The sequence below is a fragment of the Tachypleus tridentatus genome, unplaced genomic scaffold (assembly GCF_004210375.1).
Source record: "Tachypleus tridentatus isolate NWPU-2018 unplaced genomic scaffold, ASM421037v1 Hic_cluster_1, whole genome shotgun sequence".
Classification (NCBI taxonomy): Eukaryota; Metazoa; Arthropoda; class Merostomata; order Xiphosura; family Limulidae; genus Tachypleus; species Tachypleus tridentatus.
This window is the reverse complement of record NW_027467777.1, coordinates 34,431,343-34,455,941: the sequence shown is the minus strand read 5'-3', so window position 1 is coordinate 34,455,941 and position 24,599 is coordinate 34,431,343. Positions and strand designations below refer to the sequence as shown.

The 24,599-nt window shown below is 34.9% G+C and overlaps 1 protein-coding gene across 5 annotated transcripts in view; it reads left to right on the top strand.

The window, feature by feature from the left end:
* Positions 1 to 470: 470 nt before the first annotated feature.
* Positions 471 to 24,599, top strand: part of LOC143241654 (E3 ubiquitin-protein ligase rnf146-like) — a 31,007-nt gene continuing 6,878 nt past the window's right edge. Inside the window, exons 1-3 of one of the 5 annotated variants that reach the window (XM_076484860.1) lie at positions 471 to 578; positions 5,858 to 5,979; positions 9,131 to 9,285. In XM_076484860.1, the coding sequence (XP_076340975.1) occupies positions 5,880 to 5,979; positions 9,131 to 9,285 (255 nt within the window). In that variant the 5' untranslated portion in view covers positions 471 to 578; positions 5,858 to 5,879. Of the gene's footprint in view, positions 579 to 677; positions 827 to 5,857; positions 5,980 to 9,130; positions 9,286 to 24,599 lie in introns of those variants that run through there. The other 4 variants (XM_076484864.1, XM_076484863.1, XM_076484861.1 and 1 more) reach the window with 4 other exon arrangements.

Sequence of the window (24,599 nt, the reverse complement as noted above, 5' to 3'; positions counted from 1 at the left end):
TTTTAAAATCGTTTAAAATCTTTATGGGCAGGGTTAGGGGGCTCACCAATGTTGGTCAAGTTGTAAGTATGGTGGTCAGTGTTACTGGTCCTGTTGCCGTAAAAATAATGAAAAACGAATAAAATCAAAATGGTTGATTGTTTGTTTGGTTTGGTGTTTTATGGCGCAAAGCAACTAGGCTGTCTGCGCCAAAATCAAAATAAAATTTCGCACTGGGCTGTAGATGTATAGTTATAGTAATGATCAATTTCTGCTGTTCATTTGAGGTAACTGAAAAGTTGGCGATGAGTGTTGTTGACTAGCGGCTTTTCCCTTATCAGTTTAAAATTATAAAATTGCTATCCGTGACATTGCTTGTGTAGCTTTGAGTGATCACCTGAAGTAAGAAATATTAGAAAAAAAAGAAACATCATAATTTACTTTTCCTATATTTATTTGTGCAACATTTTATATCCCTTAGAAACCAATATAAAAGTTTGTCGAATTTGTAATTGCAAAGTTAACCACTAGTAACATAGTAATGATAATAGCTGTTTTTCAAGTTAAGATTTTTTGGTCGATCATATTATTTTGAGTTGGTAAATATTTAGTATTTTTATTTATTTGTTTTTATTTTTAGGTGTTAAGCTAATTATTCTGACGTTTTGCTAATTACATCCATTTTTTACGTAGTTTCTAAAACATTAAATGCCAAAAAAAGTCAATATATATGATATATCTTGCAACTACAGTAGCGAATCTCTGTTTGAGTAGTTTAAGTTTTAGGCTTAACCCGTAATAAGGTAGGCTAGGAGTAACTTTAATTATCACAATTCATAATACATGCGTAAGTTTTTTAAATGTTACATTCTGGTCCTACAAACTTAGAGTATGTGAACGATAATTAATTAAAGAACAAGTAATTTACTGTTAGTGTTACTTACGATATGTTGTCATATAACGTTAGGCCCAGTGAAACTAAAACTTAAAACGTCCGCCTTAATTTTTGGTTATAATGTACCTGCTTTTGTTTTAATTTTAAATTACATGTAATTTATGTACATATGTCATCACATAGCGATTTATTTGATCAAGTAGGCTAAATGAAAATAGATTTAGAACCTGAACTGTGGACTAAACTTACTGTATCATCAGTGTATAATGTTACATTACTACCATTACGAATACTTTGCACTTGGCTTCAAATTAAGAAGTTCAGTTTAAACCACAAACATTTTGTTTTTAGTTCTGTTAATGTTATTCTGTGATTCATTCTTTTGGTTAGCTCCAAAGGTAAATCCAGGCCTTATATCTGGTTTTAAAGGTTTATAAACATTTTTATACTGCTAAGTAATTTTGAAAATTGATAAAAATGAATAATTTTAGGTCATGGATTAATTCGTCATGTTTAAGTTTCTAAATATTTTAAAAACTAGAAATAAGTTTTGTATCTCAGTATTTGAAACAAGTATCAATTTGTAATGTCTGCACAATTTGGTTATATTACAGTCAGCTTTGATTTATGATTCTGAGTAAAAAGCAACAGAAACTGATAGGCCAAGAAAGATGTAATATTAGTCAATGTTGTAGGGAAATAGAAAATACTATATGTATTAATTTTATTAGAGATTCACTCTTATAGAATAACCCAGTCAATTCTTGTCTTTATATGTTATATACACACACGAGGAAAAATATATTTTAGTTATAATCAAAATGAAAAAAATATGCAAAGTACTTTAAAAATATTTTTAAAAACTTTATTTCTTACTGTTAATTTAAAAGAAATTAATAAAACCACAAATATGTAGAAACAAAAAGTACTGGTTTAATGTGTTTGTTAGCAGATAGTGGGCTTTATTTACATTTCTAACATGAGATTTATGTAAATGTATTCTCAGATGTAAATTTTGTTTCTCCAACAGATATTTGCTCACAACAAATATAAGATAATACATAAATAACGTGTGAATTATATCTACTTTATAATAAATATTGTCTTTCCATTATGGCCTGTAATGTATTTAGTGTATGTAATATATGTAATTTTTCCCACAAATATAACAGTTTATTGTATGATTAAAAATATCTTCTTTTTTTTCCCTTCAGTTTTGTAGTTTATGCATTTAATGTTATATTTTCAGCACATGGCCTCTTAAAAACAATGTTATACTTTATTTCCATGTTTTAATATATACATTTCTAGGTTATTTTTTGTGATAAAATTATTTGTTTATTCTTGTACTTAGCTTTGGAAATTTCATTTGAAATGTATTTAATTTTTTTCAGGTATGGTTAATTATGACACCATGGTACTGCATTATAACAAAACAAAGAATTTCTTTTATATTCTTATTAGTTTTCTTTTTAACCTCAGCTAACTTAAATCATCACTTTCTGAATAATGAAACAATATTCTGATTCTATCAGTCTGTTGTTGTTGAACTTTGAAGTTAGAAAAAATATAAAAAAATGTTGAGCTAAGCAAACTGGAATATTTAATTTAGTATATGGGATGATGTATGTAAACATTTAAATACTGGTGTGAATTAGTGGGTTTGTAATACGACTCTCTTTGAAACTAACTACCTTCCTTTTGTATAATCTATATATCTAAAAAGGATAACTTACTCATTTCATTTATGTATACCAGGTCTTGAAATACATTTTTATTTCATAAATTTTTAAAGTGACAAAAAGAATGACCCTTCTATCTCCTAACTATAACAACCCATTACTGCTGATGTATACACCCAGTATTTTCTTAAACTCAGTTAGATTTTCTGCCTTCACCACCCTTGAAGGTTGTGCATTACAAAAGTCAAACACCCTGTTTGAAAAGTAATACTGTCTAAACTGCAGATGACACCTATGCTGCCAAAATTTAAAATCTTGACCCCTTGTCATATTGTTGTCACTGCTAAACACAGAGTTTGATAGGTCTGTATTATTAATACTCTTTAAGCACTCAGATTTTCTCTGACCTTCTATCCAGAGAAGACAAGTTTAGAGATTTTATTCTCTCCTCAAGAGGACAATTCCATCATCCTAGTAGCTCTTCTATGAACCTTCTCTAACAAATCAATGTCCTTCTTGAAGAAGAGAGACCAAAACTGTACACAGCACTTTAAATGAGGCCTTACAAGTGAATTATACAATGAAACAATAATATCTGTTGTTGTGTATTCACTATTTCTATAGATGCTAGACATAATCCTATTGTTAGCTACAATACAATGTTTAGATGACATAAGTGACTTTTTTATCATAACACCAAGATGTTTTTCAACAACAGTATGTAGTGTATCCACTTGTGGAGAAAATTATATATGTAAAATGGCTGGTGTGTGTAGAGCAAGCACTATGAAGAGGAGCAAACAAGGTTTAAACGTTCTTCAGTCATTGTCAGGTTCACAAAGAGGTAGTGTCTCTACAATCCTACACTAAATTACACAACTTCCTTCAAACATGTGGTCAGCTATCCTCTATATTGTACTTTCTCTACCCATACCAGCTGTTTTATGTATATAATTAGTGTGTTCCTGTTTAAATTCTAACAATAATTTGAAATGTGAAAACCTACGTTACATCGTGGATAGTTAAACATCATCTGTCATATATTGACCCAATACAATCGAATAATCTAAATCTCGGTGTAAGTCTGTAGCATCTTTGATACAGTTGGTCACTCCAATAATCTGGAAACTTTAATATTTTGTTTGTTATACCAGAGTCAATATCATTAAACCACAAACACCAGAGGATCCAGTACACAGCCCTGAGACACATCACTTGTAACTGTGATCCAGTCAGATTTAACTCCATTCATTAGTACTCTCTAGCAAATTTAATAAACTTCCCTCCACACCCAGAGATTTAAGTTTTGTAACAAGTCTTTTGTAAGACACCTTATCAAATTATTTCTGAATACCCAAGTAAACTGAATCCACAATATTTCCTTCATCAGCTGTTTCAGTTACATCCTCAAATGTCAGGATATTTATTAAACAAGACTTTCAGTAAAATCACACTGGCTCTTTGACATGATATCAAACAGTTTGAGTGACTGAATAATACATTTTTAATCACACTCTCTAAAACCTTTCCAACTGTTGATATAAGACAAACTGGCCTATAATTACCAGGACAGTGTTTAAATATTGGACTAACGTTAACCAATCTTGTAATACTCTTCCACTGCTTAGTGATATATAAAAATATTAACTAAGTTCCTTTAAAACTCTGGGATGAAAGTTGACTGGTATGGGGAATTTATCAGTTTTTAAGTTTCCTGATGTTTCTCTTACAGTTCTTGTATTTAAAATTATATGTTTTACATCAAAATTTTCCCATACATTAAGTGCTGTGGTTGAGGTATAACACTTGTATCTTACTTCATAGTAACCAAAGAGAAAATGTATATATATTCATAAGCTTACCATCCCATAATCAGCTTCCCACTATAATTTTTCAGAGTCCAAATCCCCAACCTGATACTTTGTTTACCCATCATATACCTCAAGGATTCCTTGTTTGATTCCACTCTCTTAACCAGCCATCTTTCATATACAGTTTTGACCTTTTGACTTCCTCTTTAACCAGCTCTCTGAATTTTCTGCAGACCTTCAAGTCATTATTGCCAGTACATTTGAATGTTTTCAGTTTTTTTAATGTATCCCTAACATGATATCTTAAATGTTTACTAAACCATACCAACTTATCCTTCTTTTGTTTCCTGTATTTTTCTGTAACCAATCACGTATGTTCTATATTCACATATATATTCCCACATCTGTTCAGGATCATCTCCTACCTCTTTTGTCCAATATACAGAAGTGAGATGATCTTTCATTCCATCAAGTGTAGAACTCTTCTTCAGTTCTACATCTAGTAAAATTCTAATGGTCACTTGAACTTAAATACTCACAAACCACAACTGTGCCATTATTCACATTGTATTATGATATTGAATAGGAATTCCTCACTTGAAGATCCCTGTGTATAAAATTATCCTCTATATAACTTCCAAAAACATGTCCACCTCACTGCCAGTCTAGACAATTTTCCTATCAATACCACTGAAATTCAAATCTCCCATAACAACAACTTTTATCAACTATGCACTTTGGTCTTATTATATAGTTCCTCATGAACTTTCACATTATGACCTGGTGGTCCATAACAATTCCCAGTTATATTCATTAAATTAACCTCGACTGTTTCAGCCTTATTGCTGTTTTCTTTAATATACTCAATACAACACAATACACTCCAATACAACACAATATACTCCAATACAACACAATACACTTCTAAAGCTACTTCCATTTTAAATAATCTCTGGTCTGGTATTTAAAAAAAGATATCTATCATTAAAACTCATGATATCCAACAAAGTCTGTGATACTCATGATATGAAAACTTTTCCATAATGCCCTTGAACTCGTCTATTTGTACAAAGTAATGGTTAATTATAAATTTTAAGTACATTGAGGTTTTGTGCTTGTTGTCCATGTGCTCCTGTCAATTACATTTCTTGTATTACTAATACTGTAGCCCATACCTGTATCTAACCCTAGTGTAAATATTCCATTATGGTTTGTCCACACATGAATAAATAAAAATTATTTTGGGGATTTTAAGTTAGTCACTTTAGATAAAAATCTCAGTTAAAATAATTTTATATTACACATGAACTGGTATTTATATGTTAGTGTATAGTTAACATTAGTTTTAACTTGATCAAAAATGAACTGGTATTTATATGTTGGTGTACAGTTAATTTTGGATGTTTTAACTTGATCACAGATGAACTGGTATTTATACGTTGGTGTATAGTTAATATTGGGGGTTTTATCACTTTTGTTTCTCTTTATAGAATACAAAAGGTAACTTTAATAATGGCAGATAAAATCATTCATGAGGTTGGTTCACAAGAAACAACAGATGACACAGTAAATGAAAGAGACACTCCAAAAGATAAACCAGACAGTTGTGAAGGTAAAATTATGGTTAACATTCATTGTGAATACTTCTGTTAACAATGTATCTTATAAAATTAAGTATACATGCTATAATAAGTAAGTTAACTATGTCAGTGGATTTTACCCTGAAGATTCTTGTGTGGTATCTATCAGTCATTCTAATCTCTCCACTTCCAAAGGTCAGTAACTGTGGTCCTCCATCATTTTTCATTTCTGCTTGGACTAATATTACCAATTCTGGATTCTCACATCCAGTGTATTTTTAATACCAGCTGTTTGTTTTACTATTTTACCCATTACAATTGACAACTTTTCCTTGAAATCAGATTACAATCCTAAAGTACATTATAATCATTAGGCTTTCCTTCTTTGTAAGTGATCTTCAAAGTTTTTCTATATCATTACATTTCAAGTTTTCATTTTGTTCCAACAAACCAGGTTTCATCCTAAAAAGTAATACTGAACGTATCTAAGAGTTTCTAGTTTCAATCAGTTTTAGTGTAACATATTTCCTAAACAGGTTTTTGCAGTCAAATAGTTTTTTGTTGTTGTTTTGTTTTTTTTTGTAATTCTTATCTATTTCTGTGTTTTCCCACAATTCCCCTTGGGTGATTAGTGGAATGAAGCAGTTACATTCGACTAATTGTTTGTTTTCACATGACTTGAATATTTCTATTTTCAGCTTCCAATGGAGTTTTTAAAGACCTTTTTAAACTTTTGGTCATTAAACTGTCCACGTGTTTTTCAGACACAATAATATAGTGTCAAGTTAATTTTTAAACCTAAACTGTCCACATGTTTTCAGACAGTAATATAGTGTCAAGTTAATTTTTAAACCTAAACTGTCCATGTGTTTTCAGACACAATAATATAGTGTCAAGTTAATTTTTAAACCTAAACTGTCCACGTGTTTTCAGACACAATAATATAGTGTCAAGTGAATTTTTAAACCTAAACTGTTTCATGTTTTCAGACACAATAATATAGTGTCAAGTTAATTTTTAAACCTAAACTGTCCACATGTTTTCAGGCACAATAATATAGTGTCAAGTTAATTTTTAAACTTAAACTGTTTCATGTTTTCAGACACAATAATATAGTGTCAAGTTAATTTTTAAACCTAAACTGTTTCATGTTTTCAGACACAATAATATAGTGTCAAGTTAATTTTTAAACCTAAACTGTCCACATGTTTTCAGACACAATAATATAGTGTCAAGATAATTTTTAAACCTAAACTGTTTCATGTTTTCAGACACAATAATATAGTGTCAAGTTAATTTTTAAACCTAAACTGTCCACATGTTTTCAGACACAATAATATAGTGTCAAGTTAATTTTTAAACCTAAACTGTTTCATGTTTTCAGACACAATAATATAGTGTCAAGTTAATTTTTAAACCTAAACTGTCCACATGTTTTCAGACACAATAATATAGTGTCAAGTTAATTTTTAAACCTAAACTGTTTCATGTTTTCAGACACAATAATATAGTGTCAAGATAATTTTTAAACCTAAACTGTTTCATGTTTTCAGACACAATAATATAGTGTCAAGTTAATTTTTAAACCTAAACTGTCCACATGTTTTCAGACACAATAATATAGTGTCAAGTTAATTTTTAAACCTAAACTGTCCACATGTTTTCAGACACAATAATATAGTGTCAAGATAATTTTAAACCTAAACTGTTTCATGTTTTCAGACACAATAATATAGTGTCAAGTTAATTTTAACCTAAACTGTCCACATGTTTTCAGACACAATAATATAGTGTCAAGTTAATTTTTAAACCTAAACTGTCCACATGTTTTCAGACACAATAATATAGTGTCAAGTTAATTTTTAAACCTAAACTGTTTCATCTTTTCAGACACAATAATATAGTGTCAAGATAATTTTTAAACCTAAACTGTTTCATGTTTTCAGACACAATAATATAGTGTCAAGTTAATTTTTAAACCTAAACTGTTTCATGTTTTCAGACACAATAATATAGTGTCAAGTTAATTTTTAAACCTAAACTGTTTCATGTTTTCAGAGTTATGAAACCTGTGATATGTTTAATGCTCTTTGCTTGGCTTCTAACTACAGCTTTTCACTAAACAACTGTACTAAACCTAAATAAACTAATTCTCTGTTAGAAATAATTGTTTTTATATTTTGTATGATTAAACCGGTAAATATTTGCCACAATTTATAGTACATTATATATATAAGTAAAAACAATAATTCACTCTTATGCTAGAAACACAATGTAAATTTTATTATTTGTGATGTCACTAAATGACTACATATTAAAATTATGGAAGTATTATATTAAATATTAAAATCATTGTCGTATAAAACAGTCTTTAATTACAGACATATTGGAAGGTTGTTTTGTAATTTTATTATCAGTGTGAAATACGTACAAGTGCTGAAACCTTACAGAAAAATATTACAAGACTTTGAGTTTGAACCTGCTTATAATGATACGAGTTTAGAAATAGCACTTTTATTAATATCTTTATATTTGACAGTTCTGGTTGGAAGGAAGTGTAGAAACATGATATAAAAAAAAATTTGTAAATCAAATAACTTCAGTAAGGACTGTAATGTTTCTTTTTTGTAAGAAGTATAAAGTTACACTATTGTGGTGTCCAACAAACTGGAACAACAGTGTGACTAGTTATATGGTATTACTGTGATTAGATCGGTATTTTCACGAAATGGGACAACAAAGATTCTGTTGGTCCATCTTAGCTGTTCCATCCTGCAAATGAAACTAAAACTATTAATAAATAAATTTTAAATAAGAAAAAACATTTTAAAACCAGCCCTTATTATTTATATACTTTAAACAAGAAATACATTGACTTACGGAATATTGGAATGTGGATTTAAGTTTTTACTTTTCTCAAGAGTGAGTGCTCAGAGATGGCTGTGAACGACCAGATAGTACTTATGCATTGCCTTTTATATTTTACTTCCATTAATTTTAGTACTTTTGTATCAGTAACACCCACCACCACCATCCTGTGTACATTCTAAATAGAAGGTAATACACATCTCTGTCGTACATTTCTCTTAATCACTAAACAGTGTGAACGTAAACTTTTTACAATTGCCACTTGATCACTGTTAGTAGTATCACTAACAGCATATTTGATCTTTGTTTACGTAGATTCTTCTGTGGACCAGAAAGTGGAAATGTTTGAATGTGCCATCTGTCTACAGTCTTGCATACATCCTGTGAAACTTCCGTGTCAACATATTTTCTGTTTTCTTTGTGTTAAAGGTGTAGCAAATCAAAGCAAAAGATGCGCAATGTGTCGACAGGTGAGTTCAAAACTACGATGTCAATCACTGTGTAAATATTATCCTGTCTCTAACTCTCGTTGTGTGAATATTCTCCTGTCTCTAACTCTCACTGTGTGAATATTCTCCTGTCTCTTACTCTCACTGTGTGAATATTCTCCTGTCTCTAACTCTCACTGTGTGAATATTCTCCTGTCTCTAACTCTCACTGTGTAAATATTCTCCTGTCTCTAACTCTCACTGTGTAAATATTCTCCTGTCTCTAATTCTCACTGTGTAAATATTCTCCTGTCGCTAACTCTTAGTGTAAATATTCTCCTGTCGCTAACTCTTAGTGTAAATATTCTCCTGTCGCTAACTCTTAGTGTAAATATTCTCCTGTCGCTAACTCTTAGTGTAAATATTCTTCTGTCGCTAACTCTTAGTGTAAATATTCTCCTGTCGCTAACTCTTAGTGTAAATATTCTCCTGTCGCTAACTCTTAATGTAAATATTCTCCTGTTGCTAACTCTTAGTGTAAATATTCTCCTGTCACTAACTCTCACTGTGTGAATATTCTCCTGTCGCTAACTCTCACTGTGTGAATATTCTTTTGTCTCTAACTCTCACTGTGTAAATATTCTCCTGTCTCTAACTCTCACTGTGTAAATATTCTCCTGTCTCTAACTCTCACTGTGTAAATATTCTCCTGTCTCTAACTCTCACTGTGTAAATATTCTCCTGTCTCTAACTTTCGCTGTGTAAATATTCTCCTGTCTCTAACTTTCGCTGTGTAAATATTCTCCTGTCTCTACCTCTCACTGTGTAAATATTCTCCTGTCTAACTCTCACTGTGTAAATATTCTCCTGTCTCTAACTCTCACTGTGTAAATATTCTCCTGTCGCTAACTCGCACTGTGTAAATATTCTCCTGTCTCTCTTACTGTGTAAATATTCTCCTGTCGCTAACTCTCACTGTGTGAATATTATCCTGTCTCTAACCCTCACTGTGTAAATATTCTCCTGTCGCTAACTCTCACTGTGTAAATATTCTCCTGTCTCTAACTCTCACTGTGTAAATATTCTCCTGTCTCTAACTCTCACTGTGTAAATATTCTCCTGTCTCTTACTCTCCCTGTGTAAATATTCTCCTGTCTCTAACTTTCGCTGTGTAAATATTCTCCTGTCTCTAACTTTCGCTGTGTAAATATTCTCCTGTCTCTAACTCTCGCTGTGTAAATATTCTCCTGTCGCTAACTCTCAGTGTAAATATTCTCCTGTCGCTAACTCTCACTGTGTAAATATTCTTCCGTCTCTTACTCTCACTGTGTAAATATTATCCTGTCTCTAACTCTCACTGTGTAAATATTCTCCTGTCGCTAACTCTCGCTGTGTAAATATTCTCCTGTCTCTCTTACTGTGTAAATATTCTCCTGTCTCTCTTACTGTGTAAATATTCTCCTGTCGCTAACTCTCACTGTGTGAATATTCTTGTGTCTCTAACTCTCGCTGTGTAAATATTCTCCTGTCTCTAACTTTCGCTGTGTAAATATTCTCCTGTCTCTAACTCTCGCTGTGTAAATATTCTCCTGTCGCTAACTCTCAGTGTAAATATTCTCCTGTCGCTAACTCTCAGTGTAAATATTCTCCTGTTGCTAACTCTCACTGTGTGAATATTATCCTGTCTCTAACTTTTCACTGTGTAAATATTCTCCTGTCGCTAACTCTCACTGTGTAAATATTCTCCTGTCTCTCTTACTGTGTAAATATTCTCCTGTTGCTAACTCTCACTGTGTGAATATTCTTCTGTCTCTTACTCTCACTGTGTGAATATTCTCCTGTCTCTAACTCTCACTGTGTGAATATTCTCCTGTCTCTAACTCTCACTGTGTAAATATTCTCCTGTCGCTAACTCTTAGTGTAAATATTCTCCTGTCGCTAACTCTTAGTGTAAATATTATCTTGTCTCTAACTCTCACTGTAAATATTATCCTGTCTCTAACTCTCACTGTGTAAATATTCTCCTGTCTCTCTTACTGTGTAAATATTCTCGTGTCTCCAACTCTCACTGTGTCGATATATTCTCCTGTCTCTAACTCTCACTGTGTAAATATTCTCCTGTCTCTAACTTTCGCTGTGTAAATATTCTCCTGTCTCTAACTTTCGCTGTGTAAATATTCTCCTGTCTCTAACTTTCGCTGTGTAAATATTCTCATGTCGCTAACTCTCAGTGTAAATATTCTCCTGTCGCTAACTCTCAGTGTAAATATTCTCCTGTCGCTAACTCTCACTGTGTAAATATTCTTCTGTCTCTTACTCTCACTGTGTAAATATTCTCCTGTCTCTAACTCTCACTGTGTGAATATTCTCCTGTCTCTACCTCTCACTGTGTAAATATTCTCCTGTCTCTAACTCTCACTGTGTAAATATTCTCCTGTCTCTAACTCTCACTGTGTAAATATTCTCCTGTCGCTAACTCTTAGTGTAAATATTCTCCTGTCGCTAACTCGCACTGTGTAAATATTCTCCTGTCGCTAACTCTCACTGTGTGAATATTATCCTGTCTCTAACCCTCACTGTGTAAATATTCTCCTGTCGCTAACTCTCACTGTGTAAATATCCTCCTGTCTCTAACTCTCACTGTGTAAATATTCTCCTGTCTCTAACTCTCACTGTGTAAATATTCTCCTGTCTCTAACTCTCACTGTGTAAATATTCTCCTGTCTCTAACTTTCGCTGTGTAAATATTCTCCTGTCTCTAACTTTCGCTGTGTAAATATTCTCCTGTCTCTAACTTTCGCTGTGTTGTAAATATTCTCCTGTCTCTAACTCTCGCTGTGTAAATATTCTCCTGTCGCTAACTCTCAGTGTAAATATTCTCCTGTCGCTAACTCTCAGTGTAAATATTCTCCTGTCGCTAACTCTCACTGTGTAAATATTCTTCCGTCTCTTACTCTCACTGTGTAAATATTATCCTGTCTCTCTCACTGTGTAAATATTCTCCTGTCGCTAACTCGCTGTGTAAATATTCTCCTGTCTCTCTTACTGTGTAAATATTCTCCTGTCGCTAACTCTCACTGTGTGAATATTCTTGTGTCTCTAACTCTCACTGTGTAAATATTCTCCTGTCTCTAACTCTCACTGTGTAAATATTCTCCTGTCTCTAACTCTCACTGTGTAAATATTTTCCTGTCTCTTACTCTCACTGTGTAAATATTCTCCTGTCTCTAACTTTCGCTGTGTAAGTATTCTCCTGTCTCTAACTTTAAACTGTGTAAATATTCTCCTGTCGCTAACTCTCAGTGTAAATATTTTCCTGTCGCTAACTCTCACTGTGTAAATATTCTCCTGTCTCTAACTTTCACTGTGTGAATATTCTCCTGTCTCTAACTCTCACTGTGTAAATATTCTCCTGTCTCTAACTCTCACTGTGTAAATATTCTCCTGTCTCTAACTCTCACTGTGTAAATATTCTCCTGTCTCTAACTCTCACTGTGTAAATATTCTCCTGTCTCTAACTCTCACTGTGTAAATATTCTCCTGTCTCTAACTCTCACTGTGTAAATATTCTCCTGTCTCTAACTCTCACTGTGTAAATATTCTCCTGTCGCTAACTCTTAGTGTAAATATTCTCCTGTCGCTAACTCTTAGTGTAAATATTCTCCTGTCGCTAACTCTTAGTGTAAATATTCTCCGGTCGCTAACTCTTAGTGTAAATATTCTCCGGTCGCTAACTCTTAGTGTAAATATTCTCCTGTCGCTAACTCTTAGTGTAAATATTCTCCGGTCGCTAACTCTTAGTGTAAATATTCTCCGGTCGCTAACTCTTAGTGTAAATATTCTCCTGTCGCTAACTCTTAGTGTAAATATTCTCCTGTCGCTAACTCTTAGTGTAAATATTCTCCTGTCCCTAACTCTCACTGTGTGAATATTCTCCTGTCCCTAACTCGCACTGTATAAATATTCTCCTGTCTCTCTTACTGTGTAAATATTCTCCTGTCGCTAACTCTCACTGTGTGAATATTATCCTGTCTCTAACTTTTCACTGTGTAAATATTATCCTGTCTCTAACTCTCACTGTGTAAATATTATCCTGTCTCTAACTCTCACTGTGTAAATATTATCCTGTCTCTAACTCTCACTGTGTAAATATTCTCCTGTTGCTAACTCTCACTGTGTAAATATTCTCCTGTCTCTCTTACTGTGTAAATATTCTCGTGTCTCTAACTCTCACTGTGTGGATATATTCTCCTGTCTCTAACTCTCACTGTGTAAATATTCTCCTGTCTCTAACTCTCACTGTGTAAATATTCTCCTGTCTCTAACTTTCGCTGTGTAAATATTCTCCTGTCTCTAACTTTCGCTGTGTAAATATTCTCCTGTCTCTAACTTTCGCTGTGTAAATATTCTCCTGTCTCTAACTTTCGCTGTGTAAATATTCTCCTGTCTCTAACTTTGCTGTGTAAATATTCTCCTGTCTCTAACTTTCGCTTGTGTAAATATTCTCCTGTCTCTAACTTTCGCTGTGTAAATATTCTCCTGTCTCTAACTTTCGCTGTGTAAATATTCTCCTGTCTCTAACTTTCGCTGTGTAAATATTCTCCTGTCTCTAACTTTCGCTGTGTAAATATTCTCATGTCTCTAACTCTCGCTGTGTAAATATTCTTCTGTCTCTTACTCTAACTGTGTAAATATTCTTCTGTCTCTAACTCTCACTGTGTGAATATTCTCCTGTCTCTAACTCTCACTGTGTAAATATTCTCCTGTCTCTAACTCTCACTGTGTAAATATTCTCCTGTCTCTAACTCTCACTGTGTAAATATTCTCCTGTCGCTAACTCTTAGTGTAAATATTCTCCTGTCGCTAACTCGCACTATGTAAATATTCTTCTGTCTCTCTTACTGTGTAAATATTCTCCTGTCGCTAACTCTCACTGTGTGAATATTATCCTGTCTCTAACTCTCACTGTGTAAATATTCTTCTGTCTCTTACTCTCACTGTGTAAATATTCTTCTGTCTCTAACTCTCACTGTGTGAATATTCTTCTGTCTCTAGCTCTCACTGTGTAAATATTCTCCTGTCTCTAACTCTCACTGTGTAAATATTCTCCTGTCTCTAACTCTCACTGTGTAAATATTCTCCTGTCGCTAACTCTTAGTGTAAATATTCTCCTGTCGCTAACTCGCACTGTGTAAATATTCTCCTGTCTCTCTTACTGTGTAAATATTCTCCTGTCGCTAACTCTCACTGTGTGAATATTATCCTGTCTCTAACTCTCACTGTGTAAATATTCTCCTGTCGCTAACTCTTAGTGTAAATATTTTCCTGTCGCTAACTCTTAGTGTAAATATTCTTCTGTCTCTAACTCTCACTGTGTAAATATTCTCCTGTCTCTAACTCTCGCTGTGTAAATATTCTCCTGTCTCTAACTCTCGCTGTGTAAATATTCTCCTGTCGCTATCTCTCAGTGTAAATATTCTCCTGTCGCTAACTCTCACTGTGTAAATATTCTCCTGTCTCTAACTCTCACTGTGTGAATATTCTCCTGTCGCTAACTCTCACTGTGTGAATATTCTCCTGTCCCTAAATCGCACTGTATAAATATTCTCCTGTCTCTCTTACTGTGTAAATATTATCCTGTCTCTAACTTTTCACTGTGTAAATATTCTCCTGTCGCTAACTCTTAGTGTAAATATTCTCCTGTCGCTAACTCTTAGTGTAAATATTCTCCTGTCGCTAACTCTTAGTGTAAATATTCTCCTGTCGCTAACTCTTAGTGTAAATATTCTCCTGTCCCTAACTCTCACTGTGTGAATATTCTCCTGTCTCTAACTCTCACTGTGTAAATATTATCCTGTCTCTAACTCTCACTGTGTAAATATTCTCCTGTTGCTAACTCTCACTGTGTAAATATTCTCCTGTCTCTCTTACTGTGTAAATATTCTGGCTGTCTCTAACTCTCACTGTGTGGATATATTCTCCTGTCTCTAACTCTCACTGTGTAAATATTCTCCTGTCTCTAACTCTCACTGTGTAAATATTCTCCTGTCTCTAACTTTCGCTGTAAATATTCTCCTGTCTCTAACTTTCGCTGTGTAAATATTCTCCTGTCTCTAACTTTCGCTGTGTAAATATTCTCCTGTCTCTAACTTTCGCTGTGTAAATATTCTCCTGTCTCTAACTTTCGCTGTGTAAATATTCTCCTGTCTCTAACTTTCGCTGTGTAAATATTCTCCTGTCTCTAACTCTCGCTGTGTGAATATTCTCCTGTCTCTAACTTTCGCTGTAAATATTCTCCTGTCTCTAACTTTCGCTGTGTAAATATTCTCCTGTCTCTAACTTTGTTGTGTAAATATTCTCATGTCTCTAACTCTCGCATTGTAAATATTCTTCTGTCTCTAACTCTCACTGTGAATATTCTCCTGTCTCTAACTCTCACTGTGTAAATATTCTCCTGTCTCTAACTCTCACTGTAAATATTCTCCTGTCTCTAACTCTCACTGTGTAAATATTCTCCTGTCTCTAACTCTCACTGTGTAAATATTCTCCTGTCTCTAACTCTCACTGTGTAAATATTCTCCTGTCTCTAACTCTCACTGTGTAAATATTCTCCTGTCTCTAACTTTCGCTGTGTAAATATTCTCCTGTCTCTAACTTTCGCTGTGTAAATATTCTCATGTCGCTAACTCTCAGTGTAAATATTCTCCTGTCGCTAACTCTCAGTGTAAATATTCTCCTGTCGCTAACTCTCACTGTGTAAATATTCTTCTGTCTCTTACTCTCACTGTGTAAATATTCTCCTGTCTCTAACTCTCACTGTGTGAATATTCTCCTGTCTCTACCTCTCACTGTGTAAATATTCTCCTGTCTCTAACTCTCACTGTGTAAATATTCTCCTGTCTCTAACTCTCACTGTGTAAATATTCTCCTGTCGCTAACTCTTAGTGTAAATATTCTCCTGTCGCTAACTCGCACTGTGTAAATATTCTCCTGTCGCTAACTCTCACTGTGTGAATATTATCCTGTCTCTAACCCTCACTGTGTAAATATTCTCCTGTCGCTAACTCTCACTGTGTAAATATCCTCCTGTCTCTAACTCTCACTGTGTAAATATTCTCCTGTCTCTAACTCTCACTGTGTAAATATTCTCCTGTCTCTAACTTTCTGTGTAAATATTCTCCTGTCTCTAACTTTCGCTTGTGTAAATATTCTCCTGTCTCTAACTTTAGGCTGTGTAAATATTCTCCTGTCTCTAACTCTCAAACTGTGTAAATATTCTCCTGTCGCTAACTCTCAGTGTAAATATTCTCCTGTCGCTAACTCTCAGTGTAAATATTCTCCTGTCGCTAACTCTCACTGTGTAAATATTCTTCCGTCTCTTACTCTCACTGTGTAAATATTATCCTGTCTCTCTCACTGTGTAAATATTCTCCTGTCGCTAACTCTCGCTGTGTAAATATTCTCCTGTCTCTCTTACTGTGTAAATATTCTCCTGTCGCTAACTCTCACTGTGTGAATATTCTTGTGGCTCTAACTCTCACTGTGTAAATATTCTCCTGTCTCTAACTCTCACTGTGTAAATATTCTCCTGTCTCTAACTCTCACTGTGTAAATATTTTCCTGTCTCTTACTCTCACTGTGTAAATATTCTCCTGTCTCTAACTTTCACTTGTAAGTATTCTCCTGTCTCTAACTTTCGCTGTGTAAATATTCTCCTGTCGCTAACTCTCAGTGTAAATATTTTCCTGTCGCTAACTCTCACTGTGTAAATATTCTCCTGTCTCTAACTTTCACTGTGTGAATATTCTCCTGTCTCTAACTCTCACTGTGTAAATATTCTCCTGTCTCTAACTCTCACTGTGTAAATATTCTCCTGTCTCTAACTCTCACTGTGTAAATATTCTCCTGTCTCTAACTCTCACTGTGTAAATATTCTCCTGTCTCTAACTCTCACTGTGTAAATATTCTCCTGTCTCTAACTCTCACTGTGTAAATATTCTCCTGTCACTAACTCTTAGTGTAAATATTCTCCTGTCACTAACTCTTAGTGTAAATATTCTCCTGTCGCTAACTCTTAGTGTAAATATTCTCCTGTCGCTAACTCTTAGTGTAAATATTCTCCGGTCGCTAACTCTTAGTGTAAATATTCTCCGGTCGCTAACTCTTAGTGTAAATATTCTCCTGTCGCTAACTCTTAGTGTAAATATTCTCCGTCGCTAACTCTTAGTGTAAATATTCTCCGTCGCTAACTCTTAGTGTAAATATTCTCCTGTCGCTAACTTTAGTGTAAATATTCTCCTGTCGCTAACTCTTAGTGTAAATATTCTCCTGTCCCTAACTCTCACTGTGTGAATATTCTCCTGTCCCTAACTCGCACTGTGTAAATATTCTCCTGTCTCTCTTACTGTGTAAATATTCTCGTGTCTCTAACTCTCACTGTGTGGATATATTCTCCTGTCTCTAACTCTCACTGTGTAAATATTCTCCTGTCTCTAACTCTCACTGTGTAAATATTCTCCTGTCTCTAACTTTCGCTGTGTAAATATTCTCCTGTCTCTAACTTTCGCTGTGTAAATATTCTCCTGTCTCTAACTTTCGCTGTGTAAATATTCTCCTGTCTCTAACTTTCGCTGTGTAAATATTCTCCTGTCTCTAACTTTCGCTTGTGTAAATATTCTCCTGTCTCTAACTTTCGCTGTGTAAATATTCTCCTGTCTCTAACTTTCGCTGTGTAAATATTCTCCTGTCTCTAACTTTCACTGTGTAAATATTCTCCTGTCTCTAACTTTCTGTGTAAATATTCTCATGTCTCTAACTCGCTGTGTAAATATTCTTCTGTCTCTTACTCTAACTGTGTAAATATTCTTCTGTCTCTAACTCTCACTGTGTGAATATTCTCCTGTCTCTAACTCTCACTGTGTAAATATTCTCCTGTCTCTAACTCTCACTGTGTAAATATTCTCCTGTCGCTAACTCTTAGTGTAAATATTCTCCTGTCGCTAACTCAGACTATGTAAATATTCTCCTGTCTCTCTTACTGTGTAAATATTCTCCTGTCGCTAACTCTCACTGTGTGAATATTATCCTGTCTCTAACTCTCACTGTGTAAATATTCTTCTGTCTCTTACTCTCACTGTGTAAATATTCTTCTGTCTCTTACTCTCACTGTGTAAATATTCTTCTGTCTCTAACTCTCACTGTGTGAATATTCTTCTGTCTCTAGCTCTCACTGTGTAAATATTCTCCTGTCTCTAACTCTCACTGTGTAAATATTCTCCTGTCTCTAACTCTCACTGTGTAAATATTCTCCTGTCGCTAACTCTTAGTGTAAATATTCTCCTGTCGCTAACTCGCACTGTGTAAATATTCTCCTGTCTCTCTTACTGTGTAAATATTCTCCTGTCGCTAACTCTCACTGTGTGAATATTATCCTGTCTCTAACTCTCACTGTGTAAATATTCTCCTGTCGCTAACTCTTAGTGTAAATATTTTCCTGTCGCTAACTCTTAGTGTAAATATTCTTCTGTCTCTAACTCTCACTGTGTAAATATTCTCCTGTCTCTAACTCTCACTGTGTAAATATTCTCCTGTCTCTAACTCTCGCTGTGTAAATATTCTCCTGTCTCTAACTCTCGCTGTGTAAATATTCTCCTGTCGCTATCTCTCAGTGTAAATATTCTCCTGTCGCTAACTCTCACTGTGTAAATATTCTCCTGTCTCTAACTCTCACTGTGTGAATATTCTCCTGTCGCTAACTCTCACTGTGTGAATATTCTCCTGTCCCTAAATCGCACTGTATAAATATTCTCCTGTCTCTCTTACTGTGTAAATATTATCCTGTCTCTAACTTTTCACTGTGTAAATATTATCCTGTCGCTAACTCTTAGTGTAAATATTCTCCTGTCGCTAACTCTTAGTGTAAATATTCTCCTGTCGCTAACTCTTAGTGTAAATATTCTCCTGTCGCTAACTCTTAGTGTAAATATTCTCCTGTCCCTAACTCTCACTGTGTGAATATTCTCCTGTCTCTAACTCTCACTGTGTAAATATTATCCTGTCTCTAACTCTCACTGTGTAAATATTCTTTTGTTGCTAACTCTCACTGTGTAAATATTCTCCTGTCTCTCTTACTGTAAATATTCTCTGTCTCTAACTCTCACTGTGTGGATATATTCTCCTGTCTCTAACTCTCACTGTGTAAATATTCTCCTGTCTCTAACTCTCACTGTGTAAATATTCTCCTGTCTCTAACTCTCACTGTGTAAATATTCTCCTGTCTCTAACTTTCGCTGTGTAAATATTCTCCTGTCTCTATCTTTCGCTGTGTAAATATTCTCCTGTCTCTAACTTTCGCTGTGTAAATATTCTCCTGTCTCTAACTTTTGCTGTGTGAATATTCTCCTGTCTCTAACTCTCACTGTGTAAATATTCTCCTGTCTCTAACTCTCACTGTGTAAATATTCTCCTGTCTCTAACTCTCACTGTGTAAATATTCTCCTGTCTCTAACTCTCACTGTGTAAATATTCTCCTGTCGCTAACTCTTAGTGTAAATATTCTCCTGTCGCTAACTCGCACTGTGTAAATATTCTCCTGTCGCTAACTCGCACTGTGTAAATATTCTCCTGTCTCTCTTACTGTGTAAATATTCTCCTGTCGCTAACTCTCACTGTGTGAATATTATCCTGTCTCTAACTCTTAGTGTAAATATTCTCCTGTCGCTAACTCTTAGTGTAAATATTCTTCTGTCTCTAACTCTCACTGTGTAAATATTCTCCTGTCTCTAACTCGCTGTGTAAATATTCTCCTGTCTTTAACTCTCGTTTTGTAAATATTCTCCTGTCGCTAACTCTCACTGTGTGAATATTCTCCTGTCGCTAACTCTCACTGTGTGAATATTCTCCTGTCTCTAACTCTCACTGTGTGAATATTCTCCTGTCTCTAACTCTCACTGTGTGAATATTCTCCTGTCTCTAACTCTCACTGTGTGAATATTCTCCTGTCTCTAACTCTCACTGTGTGAATATTCTCCTGTCTCCAACTCTCACTGTGTGAATATTCTCCTGTCTCCAACTCTCACTGTGTGAATATTCTCCTGTCTCTAACTCTCACTGTGTGAATATTCTCCTGTCTCTAACTCTCACTGTGTGAATATTCTCCTGTCTCTAACTCTCACTGTGTGAATATTCTCCTGTCTCTAACTCTCACTGTGTGAATATTCTCCTGTCTCTAACTCTCACTGTGTGAATATTCTCCTGTCTCTAACTCTCACTGTGTGAATATTCTCCTGTCTCTAACTCTCACTGTGTGAATATTCTCCTGTCTCTAACTCTCACTGTGTAAATATTCTCCTGTCTCTAACTCTCACTGTGTAAATATTCTCCTGTCGCTAACTCTTAGTGTAAATATTCTCCTGTCGCTAACTCGCACTGTGTAAATATTCTCCTGTCTCTCTTACTGTGTAAATATTCTCCTGTCGCTAACTCTCACTGTGTGAATATTATCCTGTCTCTAACTCTCACTGTGTAAATATTCTCCTGTCGCTAACTCTTAGTGTAAATATTTTCCTGTCGCTAACTCTTAGTGTAAATATTCTTCTGTCTCTAACTCTCACTGTGTAAATATTCTCCTGTCTCTAACTCTCGCTGTGTAAATATTCTCCTGTCTCTAACTCTCGCTGTGTAAATATTCTCCTGTCGCTATCTCTCAGTGTAAATATTCTCCTGTCGCTAACTCTCACTGTGTAAATATTCTCCTGTCTCTAACTCTCACTGTGTGAATATTCTCCTGTCGCTAACTCTCACTGTGTGAATATTCTCCTGTCCCTAAATCGCACTGTATAAATATTCTCCTGTCTCTCTTACTGTGTAAATATTATCCTGTCTCTAACTTTTCACTGTGTAAATATTCTCCTGTCGCTAACTCTTAGTGTAAATATTCTCCTGTCGCTAACTCTTAGTGTAAATATTCTCCTGTCGCTAACTCTTAGTGTAAATATTCTCCTGTCGCTAACTCTTAGTGTAAATATTCTCCTGTCCCTAACTCTCACTGTGTGAATATTCTCCTGTCTCTAACTCTCACTGTGTAAATATTATCCTGTCTCTAACTCTCACTGTGTAAATATTCTCCTGTTGCTAACTCTCACTGTGTAAATATTCTCCTGTCTCTCTTACTGTGTAAATATTCTCGTGTCTCTAACTCTCACTGTGTGGATATATTCTCCTGTCTCTAACTCTCACTGTGTAAATATTCTCCTGTCTCTAACTCTCACTGTGTAAATATTCTCCTGTCTCTAACTTTCGCTGTGTAAATATTCTCCTGTCTCTAACTTTCGCTGTGTAAATATTCTCCTGTCTCTAACTTTCGCTGTGTAAATATTCTCCTGTCTCTAACTTTCGCTGTGTAAATATTCTCCTGTCTCTAACTTTCGCTGTGTAAATATTCTCCTGTCTCTAACTTTCGCTGTGTAAATATTCTCCTGTCTCTAACTCTCGCTGTGTAAATATTCTCCTGTCTCTAACTCTCGCTGTGTAAATATTCTCCTGTCTCTAACTTTTGCTGTGTAAATATTCTCATGTCTCTAACTCTCGCTGTGTAAATATTCTTCTGTCTCTAACTCTCGCTGTGTGAATATTCTCCTGTCTCTAACTCTCACTGTGTAAATATTCTCCTGTCTCTAACTCTCACTGTGTAAATATTCTCCTGTCTCTAACTCTCACTGTGTAAATATTCTCCTGTCTCTAACTCTCACTGTGTAAATATTCTCCTGTCTCTAACTCTCACTGTGTAAATATTCTCCTGTCTCTAACTCTCACTGTGTAAATATTCTCCTGTCTCTAACTCTCACACTGTAAATATTCTCCTGTCTCTAACTTTCTGTGTAAATATTCTCCTGTCTCTAACTTTCGCTGTGTAAATATTCTCATGTCGCTAACTCTCAGTGTAAATATTCTCCTGTCGCTAACTCTCAGTGTAAATATTCTCCTGTCGCTAACTCTCACTGTGTAAATATTCTTCTGTCTCTTACTCTCACTGTGTAAATATTCTCCTGTCTCTAACTCTCACTGTGTGAATATTCTCCTGTCTCTACCTCTCACTGTGTAAATATTCTCCTGTCTCTAACTCTCACTGTGTAAATATTCTCCTGTCTCTAACTCTCACTGTGTAAATATTCTCCTGTCGCTAACTCTTAGTGTAAATATTCTCCTGTCGCTAACTCGCACTGTGTAAATATTCTCCTGTCGCTAACTCTCACTGTGTGAATATTATCCTGTCTCTAACCCTCACTGTGTAAATATTCTCCTGTCGCTAACTCTCACTGTGTAAATATCCTCCTGTCTCTAACTCTCACTGTGTAAATATTCTCCTGTCTCTAACTCTCACTGTGTAAATATTCTCCTGTCTCTAACTTTCGCTGTGTAAATATTCTCCTGTCTCTAACTTTCGCTGTGTAAATATTCTCCTGTCTCTAACTTTCGCTGTGTAAATATTCTCCTGTCTCTAACTCTCGCTGTGTAAATATTCTCCTGTCGCTAACTCTCAGTGTAAATATTCTCCTGTCGCTAACTCTCAGTGTAAATATTCTCCTGTCGCTAACTCTCACTGTGTAAATATTCTTCCGTCTCTTACTCTCACTGTGTAAATATTATCCTGTCTCTCTCACTGTGTAAATATTCTCCTGTCGCTAACTCTCGCTGTGTAAATATTCTCCTGTCTCTCTTACTGTGTAAATATTCTCCTGTCGCTAACTCTCACTGTGTGAATATTCTTGTGGCTCTAACTCTCACTGTGTAAATATTCTCCTGTCTCTAACTCTCACTGTGTAAATATTCTCCTGTCTCTAACTCTCACTGTGTAAATATTTTCCTGTCTCTTACTCTCACTGTGTAAATATTCTCCTGTCTCTAACTTTCGCTGTGTAAGTATTCTCCTGTCTCTAACTTTCGCTGTGTAAATATTCTCCTGTCGCTAACTCTCAGTGTAAATATTTTCCTGTCGCTAACTCTCACTGTGTAAATATTCTCCTGTCTCTAACTTTCACTGTGTGAATATTCTCCTGTCTCTAACTCTCACTGTGTAAATATTCTCCTGTCTCTAACTCTCACTGTGTAAATATTCTCCTGTCTCTAACTCTCACTGTGTAAATATTCTCCTGTCTCTAACTCTCACTGTGTAAATATTCTCCTGTCTCTAACTCTCACTGTGTAAATATTCTCCTGTCTCTAACTCTCACTGTGTAAATATTCTCCTGTCACTAACTCTTAGTGTAAATATTCTCCTGTCACTAACTCTTAGTGTAAATATTCTCCTGTCGCTAACTCTTAGTGTAAATATTCTCCTGTCGCTAACTCTTAGTGTAAATATTCTCCGGTCGCTAACTCTTAGTGTAAATATTCTCCGGTCGCTAACTCTTAGTGTAAATATTCTCCTGTCGCTAACTCTTAGTGTAAATATTCTCCGTCGCTAACTCTTAGTGTAAATATTCTCCGTCGCTAACTCTTAGTGTAAATATTCTCCTGTCGCTAACTTTTAGTGTAAATATTCTCCTGTCGCTAACTCTTAGTGTAAATATTCTCCTGTCCCTAACTCTCACTGTGTGAATATTCTCCTGTCCCTAACTCGCACTGTGTAAATATTCTCCTGTCTCTCTTACTGTGTAAATATTCTCGTGTCTCTAACTCTCACTGTGTGGATATATTCTCCTGTCTCTAACTCTCACTGTGTAAATATTCTCCTGTCTCTAACTCTCACTGTGTAAATATTCTCCTGTCTCTAACTTTCGCTGTGTAAATATTCTCCTGTCTCTAACTTTCGCTGTGTAAATATTCTCCTGTCTCTAACTTTCGCTGTGTAAATATTCTCCTGTCTCTAACTTTCGCTGTGTAAATATTCTCCTGTCTCTAACTTTCGTTGTGTAAATATTCTCCTGTCTCTAACTTTCGCTGTGTAAATATTCTCCTGTCTCTAACTTTCGCTGTGTAAATATTCTCCTGTCTCTAACTTTCGCTGTGTAAATATTCTCCTGTCTCTAACTCTCGCTGTGTAAATATTCTCATGTCTCTAACTCTCGCTGTGTAAATATTCTTCTGTCTCTTACTCTAACTGTGTAAATATTCTTCTGTCTCTAACTCTCACTGTGTGAATATTCTCCTGTCTCTAACTCTCACTGTGTAAATATTCTCCTGTCTCTAACTCTCACTGTGTAAATATTCTCCTGTCGCTAACTCTTAGTGTAAATATTCTCCTGTCGCTAACTCGCACTATGTAAATATTCTCCTGTCTCTCTTACTGTGTAAATATTCTCCTGTCGCTAACTCTCACTGTGTGAATATTATCCTGTCTCTAACTCTCACTGTGT